The 14,489-nt window shown below is 38.3% G+C and overlaps 1 protein-coding gene across 1 annotated transcript; it reads right to left on the minus strand.

Moving 5' to 3' along the window:
* Positions 1-475: 475 nt before the first annotated feature.
* On the minus strand, positions 476-2,192 carry LOC141705980 (uncharacterized). The gene is made up of 4 exons (XM_074508834.1): positions 2,038-2,192; positions 1,736-1,936; positions 1,169-1,345; positions 476-760 (listed from the first exon to the last, which is right to left on the minus strand). The coding sequence occupies exons 1-4, from the start codon at positions 2,044-2,046 to the stop codon at positions 707-709; spliced, it is 441 nt and encodes a 146-aa protein (XP_074364935.1). The 5' UTR covers positions 2,047-2,192; the 3' UTR covers positions 476-706.
* Positions 2,193-14,489: the final 12,297 nt, after the last annotated feature.

Raw genomic sequence — 14,489 nt, forward strand, 5'->3', positions numbered from 1 at the left:
AATTTAGAATAAAAAGGTGATTTTTAGTACTAAAATAATATCACGTTTCCAATAGTTGATTCTATATTTAACTAAATTGTTTCAAATTTAATTAACTTTTCTATTTATGTGTTTCACTTTTACTTATTCTCTCTTTCTCTCTATTTTTGTAACGTGGCAAATATAGCATCCTGTTAAATTTTGTGTTATATTTAGTATAAATTATAAAACCTTGCTATTTTAGGGTAGTAACTACCATTGAATTGTCAAAATTCACATTTTGCCCTGTATTATGAATATAACACACCATTCTATATTTCTTAGAAGAAACTTATGCAACTAACTAATTATTACTCATCTCACTCCTCATTTCTCAAGTCCCAATCTAACTGATCCCACTTGCTTTGGAAATTTACCAAATGTCTAAATTAAGATAAATAATTTTAAAATATAATATAATCAACCCCTGCCACAAAGTTTGGCATACTCAAGAAAAGAAAGAAAATTTACCATCATTATCATAAAATATATTGTACCAAAATGCACTACAAGATTATCTTTTGATGTCAAACAGTTCACTACTAGGTAGCAACACAAAAGTAGACAAACATTTTCCACTGCAGATATGTACTAATATTATATAAAATTATATATATATCATCTTTGTCATCATTCTTTCCATGTATGCATGATGCATCTCAACAAGTCTTCTGAGCAGTCCCTGGTTTCACAGGTCACAAGATGGCCGTAAGCAGCATGAAAACAAGCCAAATCTCCTCTTCTGCAATCAAACAATTATATATTCATAATTAGTAAATTAATTGGCATATATTTATTACCCCGAGTGACAAAAAGTCTACTTGCTCAATTTAAAAAACAACTTTTTGTAATTTGGTTCACTAAACTCCAAGGGAAATCTTGAAGAAATCAGAGATATGAAAATCTCAAAAGTCTGAATTTTGTTTAGTTATGACCTCAAAACACTCAATTTACATAAACAAAACAAGATTTGTAATAACAACACTAGATCACCGATAGTGCATTGATAAATGTGAAACTAGGTAAAAAAAAACTCAATCTGATGACTTCTCCAAATAACTAAGAAAATCTTGAAAGATTTGATCTTTGAAACTAAGCAAACTGCAAAGATTTAAGGGTTAGATAGAGACAATGCAATGTATATACATACCCTTTTGGAGCTGGCATAGAGAAGGTCAGGAGAGATCTTGTATAAATCTTCATCCACAGCCTTGGGTGCCTTTCTTGGTGGAACAGGGCTTGCTGCTTCTTTCACATCATATTCATACTCACAAACCAACCACCCTTCCTTTTTTCCTTCTTTCACATGTGGGTATCCTCCTTTTCCCTGTACCCCATTTATTCATTTACATATGTCAATATATTGTACAGCAAAAATTTACAAAAACAAAGCATCCATAAAGAAGATCCATAATTGACTCTTCTGCAGTACACAAGATTCATAACATGTCAAAAAATGACTTAAAAGGAATTAAACATGTTAAAATCAAGAACACTACAACACATGCAACATACAAGAGTAATAATAAACATTTTTATTCACACAATTAAACATTTGAAGGTTTTTAGGTGGAGGTACTAGACTTTCACCATATGACCACTTAATAAATAGATTTTCGAGTGAGGGGCTTATTAATATGATATGCAAACATGCAAACTCATGTTTTAGAAGAATCGGTAACTTAAAGGAATTCAAGAAAAAAATTAGAAGAATTACCCTGCGGCGGGGAACAACAATCATAGCAGGAGTAACAACATCATTCTGGTACAAGTCACCGGTGACATACAAGTCACGATCTTGAGAGTAACTATAACGCAGAAGTCCAGCTTGTCTTGCAGTTTCAAAGCACTGAGTGAATGGAAGATCATCATTGCAATCCCAGCTTCCAAATGCTGGTACATGGCTTTTCTTGAATTCCTGCAGTTTTTTATACACAATCAAAACCATATAATTAACTACAACAAATTTCCAGATCCAAGATCTTTCTAAGAATAATAACAAGGATAAATAAAACTTACAATATCCATGTTTGGGCAGAGTTGAATACTGGAGTGAATCTTGGAGAGTGATTTGTGAGGAGTGTTGTAGACTTTTTTTAGAAAATAAGGGGGTTTTTTTTCTTGTCTTGCTTTCTTTCTTTTGCTTGTTGTTTATGGGCGTGGGGTGCCCTTTTTATAAGGGATTTGCATGTGGTTGGAGGTTTTTTTTAAAAATATTTTATTTTCTTTAATTGATGGGAATAAATGGAGTTGCTTTAAATTTTTGTTAATCTCTTTTTATTGGTGGGGTTTAAAAGAAAAGGAGGGTAGGGTTAAAGAAAAAAGGCTAAGAATCTTAAAAATAAAAAGATACAAATTCCAAAGTTGAAGCCATAATGTCATAACAATTTTTAAAAAGTGGAATATACAAGTGAATCTAATTTTTATTCTAATGCATTGTAAAGACATGCACAATTGAAAGAAAGAAAGACAGTAACAGTGATGAAGCTTCTTTCTTAGGCTAACCAATCTTCACCGGTACGGATTAAAATGTTAAAGTTTTGGGCTCGTAAGGTGCAGAATTTTTATTATTAATTAAAATGTAAAAAAGAACATATTCTATCAAAATATTTGGAAAAAAAATGTGATCCTCGCATACTTTTGAACTTGTTTAAATGAATTCAACTCAAATCTAATTTTTCCGTCAAAAAAAACTCTATCTATTTTGAAATTTTAAGGGTTTGCTCCCTAATTTTTTAATGGGAAGGAATGAAGTGTTTAGGAGATAAAATACTATAATCCCATTTTTGAAGTGAAAGCTTTGGAGTGAAAGATTGTTAAATTTACATTCATTAATACTTACTTTCGCTCATTTTAAAAACTCGGGAACACGATTACGAAGGAAAGTGAAACTAATTTATTTTACCATTCACTTGTTTTTCTTCATTTTTAAAACTCTGGAGTAAGGGCTAAGTTACACATGAAGTTAAGGGGGAGATTTTGATTCAATAATATATCCTATCTTGTAATATTTCATTATTATTTATATGTCAAATTTATAAATTATTAGCTGATAATGAGCTAACATTGTACTTCAAAAAATATGAAGATTTATAAATAATTTTAATCGTTTCAAGTTTGGTGCTATATTTGTATTACATTTTAAGTTCGGCTCATTTACTAAACCAGCTCAAACTCGAGATCAAAAATTATTTTCAAAAAAATCTAAGCTAAAATTTGACTCTACTAGACTCACCTACTACTGCAATAACGCGAACTGTTTTGATAGATTGCTTGGATGTTTTCACGAAATTGATGTTAAATGCATGTTTACCAAATCAACTGTGCTTGTCGACTGAAGTTATGGACTTGCATATGTAACATGATAATAAATTGACGCACCTGCATGCAGTAGTAGAAACTAGAAAGGAAAAGGGAGAAGCCCGGATATCAGAGGGCTTTACAGTAGCAGACAGAAATACAGAGAGGAGAAGAATGACTTTTACTTTATTTAGGGGATTTCTTTATGACTTTTATCAGGGGCTTCTATTTATATCTATACTCCTTTTCCTTGTTTGTCTCTGACCCTCCCTCAATCTCTTTGCATATTCCAATGTCATTTTCTATTTAAATAAACCAAGAATCTCCTCCTTTTTTCTCAATTTACTCCTCTGGTGCTGCTGCTGCTGCTGCTGCTGCAGCCTGCAGTTACCTTCACATTTCTCTGCATGTAATTGTACAATATTTAAATGTGATGGGGGAAAAGGTAAAAATGGCTTTTTAACCCTACATGATGTCTACTTCAGAGACCTGGTGCTTTGTGCTGTAATAATACAAGAACTGACTCCATTTACTCCCTGCTATATTTCTGTCATTGCATCTGAGAGCTACATAAATTTGGTCCAACTTCTTGGTGTATGTATATGTTTGCATATTGTGTAATTTGTGTTTTTTATTTCTGTGCAGGGGAATGTTGGCATTGAACTAATGAAATGCATAATGTCACCATAATTGTAATATGATTTTTATTGTTCGAGAAATGAAATGTAATACGACATTGACACAGTGACACGTGTCACACTAAAGAATTCTACAATTATGCTAGTTTATTTTTCTTTCTTGATAATACAGGTCTTTGGGAATGTTTGTGGGGGGTATTTCTGGTTTCAGAGGAAATAAAAATTTAAGAAAAAAAAATTGGGGTAGGAGACGGAGCGTGCGTTTCAAATCTCGTAAAAGAAAAGACGATAAACAATAATTTTAATAAGACAATGAAAATAAATTAGTTATGTATGAAATGTCCTATACTCCTACGGGTATTGCTGGAGCACTGTGAACGATGACGGAGCCAGAAACTCGTGGTTGGGGTGGCGAATTTTTGTCCGGAGTAACTAATATATATTTTTAATTTATTATATATTAAATAAATTAATAAATATTATTTTTAATAACTTTAATGTACATAATATATTTAAATTCATGTATCTAAATTCATACATATAATAAACATCATTAATTTTAGTACTAAATTTATAAAATTTATATATTTTTGAGGGGGCGAAATTAAAAATAATTTTTTTTATTATTTAATATATAAATATTTAATTTTTTTTCATAATTTTTAATAATAATTTTATGATTATAGCTGAGTTTGGGGTGGCGGCCGCGGGCCACCCCTGCCTCCGTCTCTGCATGTTCATATACATTAAACAAGATCTGAGAAAATCCAAAGATATTCGGAAAGAAATCTAAAGAAAATATAGTAAAATTTACTCTTGTACTGATAAAAAACTATGCTTGTGCTGGTCTGAGTTTTTTTTTTTATTTATTTATTTATTTTTTTTTTTGCAGAATGTGCTGGTTTGAGTTGTATGAATAAAAAGGAGTGTGTACACAAAGGCCGGCGAGATTCTTGTATATATAGATATATACAGTATAAAGGAAGATCTAAGAATAGATAATGTATATAGCAAGCAAGATATTCAACCAATTCAACGGAGCTTGTCTCCCCAACCCACCTGTCTCAGTAGCTAGACTTTTACATGCATACAGAAAGATTTTTACGTAGACTAGTAGCAGTCTTCTTACACAAGATTTGACTATTGTTGTAAACATAAGTTGCAGCCCTATTCAGATTTGACCATGCTTATTTATATCAAGTACTACTACTAGCTAGCTCCTTGTTCATGTTTCTACAACTCATTGCCACCGATACTTGGAAATGTATTGTCTGATCAATGATACAAACTGCAATTTTTTTGGTCTCGATGTTTTATAACCGTTACACCATCTTCAATTAAACTATAAAAACATCATTTTACATCATTTTAATAAAAAAATTTACTCCAATCTAACTCTAAAATTCACACCATTTTGACGTGACACTAAAAATTACATCAAATTTGGTGTTGCACCAAAATTTATAGAGCATCTCAAAATTCCAATACTACCCTTATATCATTTAATCAAAATAAATCATTCATTTTCTATCAAAAAAGAAGAAGAAGAGTATCCTTCCAAAACAAAAAAGAACCTGATATGAATGAAAAGTAATCTGTAAAAATATAATTAATATGAATTAATTGCATTCTAAAATTGACTGGTCAAACCCGTGACGCCGCGGCCCAAAATAAGTCGTCACGGTCACAACCCAATATAAATTTTGATAGTTAGAGCAGAATGGGACAACCACGACCCCAAATGGGTCGTGTAGTGCACGGCCCCGAAATCAGCTACGTGATAGCACCGCTCGACCACCGAGTAAGCCTGAGAATGAGGTCCATGATGACACCAACATTGTATCCAACATGGAAACACACTCCTCCCAGAAAGGATCCAGAATCCACCTCCTAGATTGGATCCAGAATACCATCTAAGTAGCAGACTTGTCCACCAAGTCTCCATATCCTAGTCTAACCCTAGACCCAACACCTATATAAAGGACTCTACCCATCAACCTAGAACTACGTTTTTGGCTTGATTCTCTACAACACATAGATACTTAGACATCTTGTGAGGACAACCAGTCCATGAACGAGAAAACGACCATTAAAGCTCGAAACTCAACAACCCTAGCATTAAATGTAATCACCACCCTAGTTTTATTCCACAACATTCGGCACTATCTGTGGCAAGACAAAAACAACCATGGTACTTACACGGAGCAGAAATAATGGTGGAACCGATGATCCCGTCCTATCACAAAGAATCTCATTAATAATGGAGATACCCCCACACTCGACCTATGCCACCACTCAAGGATGAACCCCTCTAGGGGCATCTAAGACCCAACCTTAAGGGACAAATCCCCCAATCCAAGATTTGCCCCTGGGAACGAATCCCCCAGCTCCTCAAGGGACGAATCCCAATTTGAGCAAATATAAGCGACGATAAACCACCAACTCGTCGGGTATGAGTATTCGACGGTCGTGACCCTAGGGACCACCAACCCACCTTACGGCATTCTTCTGTACCCCGAGGTTGGAGGAAAGTGGACTTTTTAATCGAAGCGAAGGACAAGGGCGGACGCCCCTATACATCTGTGGCTTAGCTCACATCCCTGAGGATTGAGAGTTCTCTTGACCCTACTCTGCTAGAGACTCTGGCTCATCGAACGAGGAAGTCGCTCCATGGAGGAGACATGTTGGTAAAGAGCCAATGCCTAGTGGTTATCAACAACCCAAGAGCACTCAAGGGACGACTCCCCAAGATGTACAAGAGAGGAGCAGGGCTCATGAAGCTGAGATTCAAGGCTGAAGCGTGATTTAGAGATGCACCAAACACCGAGGCCCCCACATGTGGCAAGACAAAGGTATTTTCCTCCTATCATAGACCTGAACGGTCCAACACCAAGACAAAGAGTTGCGGCCCCAAGGGCTGATCCAAATAATTTGATGCCCCTAAGAGATCCCGATGATCCAAATCCACCATTACTGAAGAGATAATATACTCTCACATAACAAGGATGTTCAAGATGCCCACCATCAAGGCGTATGATGGAACTGGCGACTCAGCTAATCAGGTTAGGACGTTCCTAGATGCCCTGTTGCTACAGCCCGTGAATGACGCTATCAAGTGTAGGGCCTTTCCTCAAACCATGTTGGGTATGGCTCAAAGATGGTACAGTCGTCTACACCCAAACTCGTTTGGATCTTTCAGAGAACTAAGTCAAGTTTTTATCAATCAATTCATTAATGGTAGAGTGCATGAGAAAAGTTCGGCCTCTCTAATGGGTATTGTGAAAAGAGCGAAAGAGTCCTTAAGAGAGTACCTGAATCGGTTCACAAAGGAAGCCTTGAAGATCCTGGATCTTTACAACAAGGTAGCTATGATAGCACTGTAGTAAGGGACTAAAGACGAGTTCTTCAAGATGTCCCTAGCTAAGCACCCCCTAAAAGCATGTTACAGCTCCAACATAGGGCCGGAAAATACATCAAGGTGGAGGAAAACATGATGAAGACGGTGGTAAATAATGAACCCACTAGCAACATGAAGCGGAAGACGGACCAAGATTACGACGCCAAGAACAAATATCCTCGAACTGGAAAGAACTCTGACCCCCCTTCCAAAAAGAATCAACCACCAAGATTCACTTAATATGCAAGGTTGAACGCGCCGAGAAGCCAAATAATGATAGAAATTGAGACGGATAAAGATTTCAGATGGCCAAAGCCACTAAGAGGAGACCCCGAGAAGTGAGACAAGAACCAATTTTGTAGGTTCCATAAGGATGTTGGTCATGATACCAACGAATATAGATAGCTCAAGGATGAGATCAAGTATCTCATCCGGCGAGGAAAATGTGGAAAATTATCAAGGGTGATGATGGCGGATGTAACAAAAGGGATAATGACCGAGGTGTAACAATAGAGGTCGAAAGCCGCAACCCAAGGGGGAAGTGATCAACATGATCTCCAAAGGGCCAACGACCGCGGGGAAAACAAACAACTCTCGAAAGACTTACTCTAGAGAGGTGATGGGTATAGTCGAAGACGCACCCAAACGAACCCAGACTGGGATGACACTTGAATTCGGCAACCCCGACCTTGACGGTTTGAAATTCCCTCAGGATGATCCCCTAATTATCACCCCAATAATTGGGAATTGTCCTGTCATAAGGGTCCTCGTTGACAACAGAGCTTCCGTAGACATTCTTTTCTATGACACATTTCTAAGGATGGGGTACATTGACTCCCAACTGACCCCCTCTGATGCACCCATCTACGGGTTTAACCAAGTGGAATTTCAAGTAGAAGGAGCAATTTGACTCCCCGTGACTATTGGAGAAGAGCCCAGAGAAGCCACACAGATGCTAAACTTTCATGTTGTCAAGGCAACTTCTACCAACAACGCAATCATGGAGAGGACAGAGATCCACGCGTTTAAGGTCGTGCCCTAGACCTGCCATATGGTACTCAAGTTTCCAACCAAAAATGGTGTCGGAGAAGAGAAAGGAGATCAGAAACTGCCCCGAAGTTGCTATGTAGCAACACTTAGGCCTGATGGAACTGGGGGCAGGTCCTCCCAATAGAAGACATGGATGTCCGAGAGAATGATGAGCGTCGAGAAAAGCCAGCTGAGGACTTGGTCCCAATTACCTTAGACACGCTAGACCTTGATAAGGTCACCTACATTGGAGCGTTCTTGGGGAAACCCCTAAGGGAAAAATTAACAAAGTTCCTACCAGAGAACAGTGATGTGTTTTCTTAGAAAACGGCCGAAATGTCTGGGATCGACCCCAACCTTATAACTCATATTGCGTAAAATACTGATGTGCAAGTGTACACAATCACAAGTAATATAGTAGTAAATACCATATATCGTTCCTCAAGGACTATATTTTTGTATAAATCGCAATAAATATCCAACAATTGGGTTATAGAACACAAGAATGAAGTTTTTGATCTATCTAATTAAAATATTTAATACCTAGATTAACTAATTAATAATATGATAGCCAAGAGAGTTGGATGTTCAAATACGAGAAGCCGAGTCAAGATAATTACTTTCCCCTAATATGTTCATATTGGTAATAAAGCAGTGTAATACTACAGCAAGATCACAGCTCATTAGCTAGAATTAAATGGTCGTAGGTTCATCTCGAAAGCACTAAGGTATAATTCCTATAAAAATAAACTAACATATGTCTATGCCAATTTACTCTTCAGAATTTATTTAAGCACCAATTCACAAAGCTATGCATGGTCACAATATATGTCTATACCGTAACAATATTATAATCAAAAGATATAAGCATGCACCATTCAAGTATTGTGTCAATTAATTATAACCCTCTCAGTATTATAATTAACTCGTACACCTACTAGAGTTGATCAGACAATAGCAGGTATGTATCATGATATCCACTTGAATGAATAAACTGTAAACTGCATATAGTAATTCTTATCAAAACACCAACAATCCCATACTAGGGTTCCATAAAAATCCTAACTTATATAAATTTAGTTCATAATCAAAGTATTAAAATAATCCCAAGATAACCAACACATATTCATAAGAAGAGATATAAAAAGATAAGAGAAATCAAAGCCAAATAGATGTCTCCAATGGCTGAATTCTTCTCTGTTGATAGCTTATTCTCTTCCTCCCTTGTGCGGCTATTTGTCCCTCATCTCTTCTCTATTAGGTCTGTTCTAATCTAATAATCTCTAATAAAAGTCCTTTTTAATGAATTAAAATAAATACAAGGGATTTCCCAATTAGAATTGAATTCCCAGAATGTGAAAATTCGTAGTTGACTTTTGGGCTCTGATATCGAGCTGATTCGGCTGGATCTTGAATTCAAGACCACTTCTGAAATAAAGCTCCTCTCATAAGCTTTCTATGGGTTGTTGAATCATCAGAATCGGACTTCTAGAACTCCAGACAGTGTAGACTGCGCAGCTGGCCCATAAAATCTGATTTTTAATCAAATTAAACTCCAATTCTGATTTTGTAAACTCCAAGCCTTCCTTTATTATATCTCATTGATACCTACAATAAAACATTAATATTTATTAAATAAAAATCCAAATCAATGCAAAATAACCAAAATATAGGGATAATATTAAGATACATTGCACGCTCATCAACTCACAAGCTGATTGATGATCCAACTCGGAAGGCCATGCAACACAAGAAGAGAACATATGCACCAGATAGGTTGGAAGCCATTAATCAGGAGGTTGAGAAGCTCCTTGAAGTTGTATTAATCAAGGAAGTACAATTCTCCGAATGTTTGGCGAACCTTGTGATGGTCAAGAAAGCCAATGAGAAGTGGAGGATGTGCATCGACTTCACTGATCTCAACGATGCATGCCCTAAGGACTGCTACCCTCTACCAAGGATTGACACCCTAATTGATGCCACTATTGGGCATGAGATGCTAAGATTCGTGGATGAATTCAACGGTTACAATCATATTAAGCTACACAAGGATGACACCCATAAGGTATTTTTCATTACTGACTTTGGTGTCTTTTGCTATCTTGTTATGGCTTCTGGGCTAAAGAATGCAGGAGTTACCTATCAAATATTGATGAATAAGATATTTGCTCATCTAATCAGAGAAACCATGGAGGTCTATATCAATGACATGTTGGTCAAAATCCTAGCCAAGGCCGATCACTTTGATCACCTCAGAGAGGCATTCGAAGTGCTGAGGCACCAAAAGATGATGTTAAATCCTGCTAAGTGCGCCTTCGGTGTTGGATCTGGAAAGTTTTGGGGTCACATGACTCAAAGAAAGGAATAGAGGCAACCCCGAAAAATAAAAGCCATCCTAGACATGGAGCCGCCTCACTTCATAAAAGATGTTCAGAAATTGACGGGGAGAATTGCGGCTTTGGGAAGGTTCATCACGAAGTCAGGAGACAAATGTCTACCCATTTTCAAAACTTTGAAGAAGGTGAAGAATTTTGAATGGATTGTTGAAAGCCAAGAGGCTTTTGAACAGCGGAAGAAGTACATGAGTAAAACCCCGTTGTTGGCCAAACCAAGTCTAGAGGACATCCTTTACATGTACCTAGCGGTCTCAAATCAAGTTATGAGTGTCATTTTGGTGAAGGAAGAACAAAAGGTTCAAACGCTTGTCGACTATGTAAGCAAAATGCTCCACGGAGCCGAGTTAAACTACTCCACCTATGAGAAGTTTGCACTCGCCCTCATAACAGCCTCCAGGACGCTACGACCGTACTTCCAGGTACACAAAGTAGATATCCTGACAGACCAACCCTTGAGAAACATCATTCACAGCCCTAAAGCGAGTGGAAGGCTCATCAAATAGGCAATTGAGTTGGGAGAATTTGATATCAAGTACAAGCCTCGGACAACCATCAAGGCTCAAACATTAGCAGACTTCGTGGTCGAATGCACCATTAATGATCAAGAAGTAGAGGGGCAAGAGATAGTAACCCCAGAAGAAGGAGATAAGGATAAAGAAGGAGACTTGACTCTAAAAGAGTATTGCGTTCTCCATTTTGACAGAGCGTCCAAAACAAAATCTAGTGGTGTAGGCCTTGTCTTGCAAAGCCCTGAAGTTCATGATCGAATATGCTTTGAAGTTGGACTTCCCAACTACGAACAACGAAGCAGAGTATGAGGCTTTGATAGCCGGGTTAAACTTAGCTAGAGCTGTGAGAGCCAAGAGTCTTAAAATTTATGGAGACTCAAGGCTCGTTGTTGTCCAAGTCAATGAGGAGTTTGATGCCAAAGATGACGCCATAACCAAGAACTAAGGGTCATGAAAGGATAACTGACTCAATTTGATGAATAATACATAGAATATGTTTTGAGAGAGGAGAACACTACGGCTGATGCCCTTTCCAAGTTCGCCTCATCTGAAATCGAGAATTATTCAAGAAGTATCTACTTCAAAAATATGAGGAACCCGATAATTCATGTCATAAACTTGATAGCACCAATTGGCTTAACTAGCTTCTGGATTGACCCCATCAAGAACCACCTTGAGACAGGTTGGCTCCCGGATGATGCGCAAGAGGCACACAAGTTATTAGTGAGAGCGTTGAGGTACTCTCTAATCGAAGGCATTTTATACAGAAGGTTTTTCGTGATCCCATATTTGATGTTCCTAAGACCTCACGAGGTAGAGGAGGCACTGAAGGAAGCCCATGAAGGAATTTGTGGACTGCACTTGGGAGGAAGGGCCCTCGCTCATAAAATAACCCGGCTGGGGTTCTAATGGCCAACAATGTTAGTTTGTGCAAAGGCTTATGTGAAGATGTGTGATAGATGCCAGAGGCACGCTTCTGTAGTTCGATAGCCCCAGAGTGGCTTACATCCATTAGCTACCCCCATCCTCTTCGCGATGTAGGGAATGGATATACTAGGTCCCTTTCCTGTAGCATCGGGACAAAGGAAGTTCATCATGGTCACCATTGACTACTTCACTAAGTGGATTGAGGCCAAGATAACCACCAAGAAAATTTTTCAATTTTTCTGGGAGAATGTGATATGTCTATTTGGAATCCCACGCATCCTTGTTACAGATAATGGGCGACAGTTTGACAAAAAATAGTTCAAAGAGTATTATAATGACAACAACATAAAACTCTGATTCACTTCAGGTGCCCATCCTCAAGAAAATGGGAAAGCAGAAGTCGCTAATTGAATCATCCTTTATGGACTCAGGAAGAGGGTTGAACGCTTAAGAAACACTTGGGTGAACAAGCTGCTACCTATACTTTGGGCATATCGTACTACTTGCAAATTTACAACTAAAGCCACCCCATTCATGTTGGCCTACGGAGCCGAGCCAATAGTGCCCCTTGAGATCACCCACGGATCACCGAGGGTTGAATCATATGAACCTGAAACTAATGAAGAAGGCATGAGGCTCACTCTCGACCTCATTGACGAGGTCCGATATGAAGCCAACGCCCGTAATGCAGAGCATCAGGGCAGAGCCTCCCTCTATTATAATAGGAGGGTTAAAGAGAGGTTCTTCCGGTAAGGAAACCTGGTTTTGAGGAATATTGAGGCATCGGGAGTTGGAGAGAAAGGGAAGCTAGCCCCGAATTGGGAAGGACATTACAAGGTTAAAAAGATACTAGGGCGAGGATCCTACAAGTTGATATCTTTGGGCGGATATGAGGTCCCCTGAACCTGGCATGCATCAAACTTAAGGGTTTATCATGTCTAGGACAAGCAACTTATGATTTTAGTACTTAATAGTACAAGTAGTAATAAGGTCGATGAAACCATTTTTGTTCTATGTAAGGGTTGAACCCATTTTTCAGGATATTATCTATCTCTACAAGTTTGTTTTATCATCCTGTCTATCAGTTATTTATGTATGAGCATTGGATAAGTGTAATCCATGGAAGGCCATATACCAAAAATAAAAGACAAGTAAATAAATAAGCAAGTAGTGCATAAAAGATAGAAGATCCCGAAGGATCACAAGTCAGTCCCAAGAGACAATCAGGAAACAAATCTGAATTATCTTAAGGCCACACAAGGCCACAAATAGTTAAGTCCTAAATCGAAGCCACAAGAGGAGACCAAGGCCATGCAAGGCCGGGAGATTACTCCTCAGAGGATCCTTCTTCTTCTTCACCCTCATTCTGCGCCATCTTGGTGACCTCCATGTCATCCTTATTTTCACTGGTCTCGCTATCAGAGCTCCCCGAAGCTTCCCATAGAAGGGACCTTTGGACTCCGCCTTCCCATTTGGACATCCTCGAGCAAGAGCTTTCCATTTGGTTGTGTCACGAACAGGCGCTTTCCCCTGGAGCCAGAGTGGCTTGAGCTAGAGCCGGAGTGTTGAGAAGCCACGATTGGCCCTGAGTCAGGTACTTGAGCGACCATGGTAGTGTCAGATGAAGCCCGAGGACTAAGAAAGTCTGTTGGCTGAAAAATGTCAGGATAAACACTATTGACCTTAGTAACGGTCGAATTTCAATCAAGTGACATGTTCACCAGACACATCTCATTATCATGCTGATCAATCAGCTGAAGGAAATTATTTGTCTGATGGTAGAGATTAACCATCGTATCCCACTTTATCTTCTTCCTCCTCGCGAGGCTATCATACTGCTTTTGGAACGCAGGTTTGTTGTCCTCATCTACCACAACCCTTGACTCCCACTCATTGGAATCTTTCTCCCACTTGTTCTTTGCTTTCTCTAAGGAAATGTTGTGTGTTATCAGATTGCGCCCTTGAGGAGCTAAGGAGTTGAAATGCGAATTGGCCTAAAAGAGAGTGGACAAGCATCAAGGAGTTAGTAAAGCCAATTGAACCAATCAGACTAAGCTCAAGAAGATCCCAAAAACAGACTAAAAAAGTACAAACATGCTAAAAAAATTAGCATACCTGATACAAAGCATGAGCCCCCAATATAACCGCCTCCAAAATCTTGTCAGGGGTGGTGACCTCGGTCAGGTAAGGAGCTGTTAAAGCACACCTAGACCAGTCTAGAACGAGTTCCGGACTCCTGATCACAAAGACTTGGACACATATCTCCCACATGAGC

The sequence above is a fragment of the Apium graveolens genome, chromosome 2 (assembly GCF_009905375.1).
Source record: "Apium graveolens cultivar Ventura chromosome 2, ASM990537v1, whole genome shotgun sequence".
Lineage (NCBI taxonomy): Eukaryota > Viridiplantae > Streptophyta > Magnoliopsida > Apiales > Apiaceae > Apium > Apium graveolens.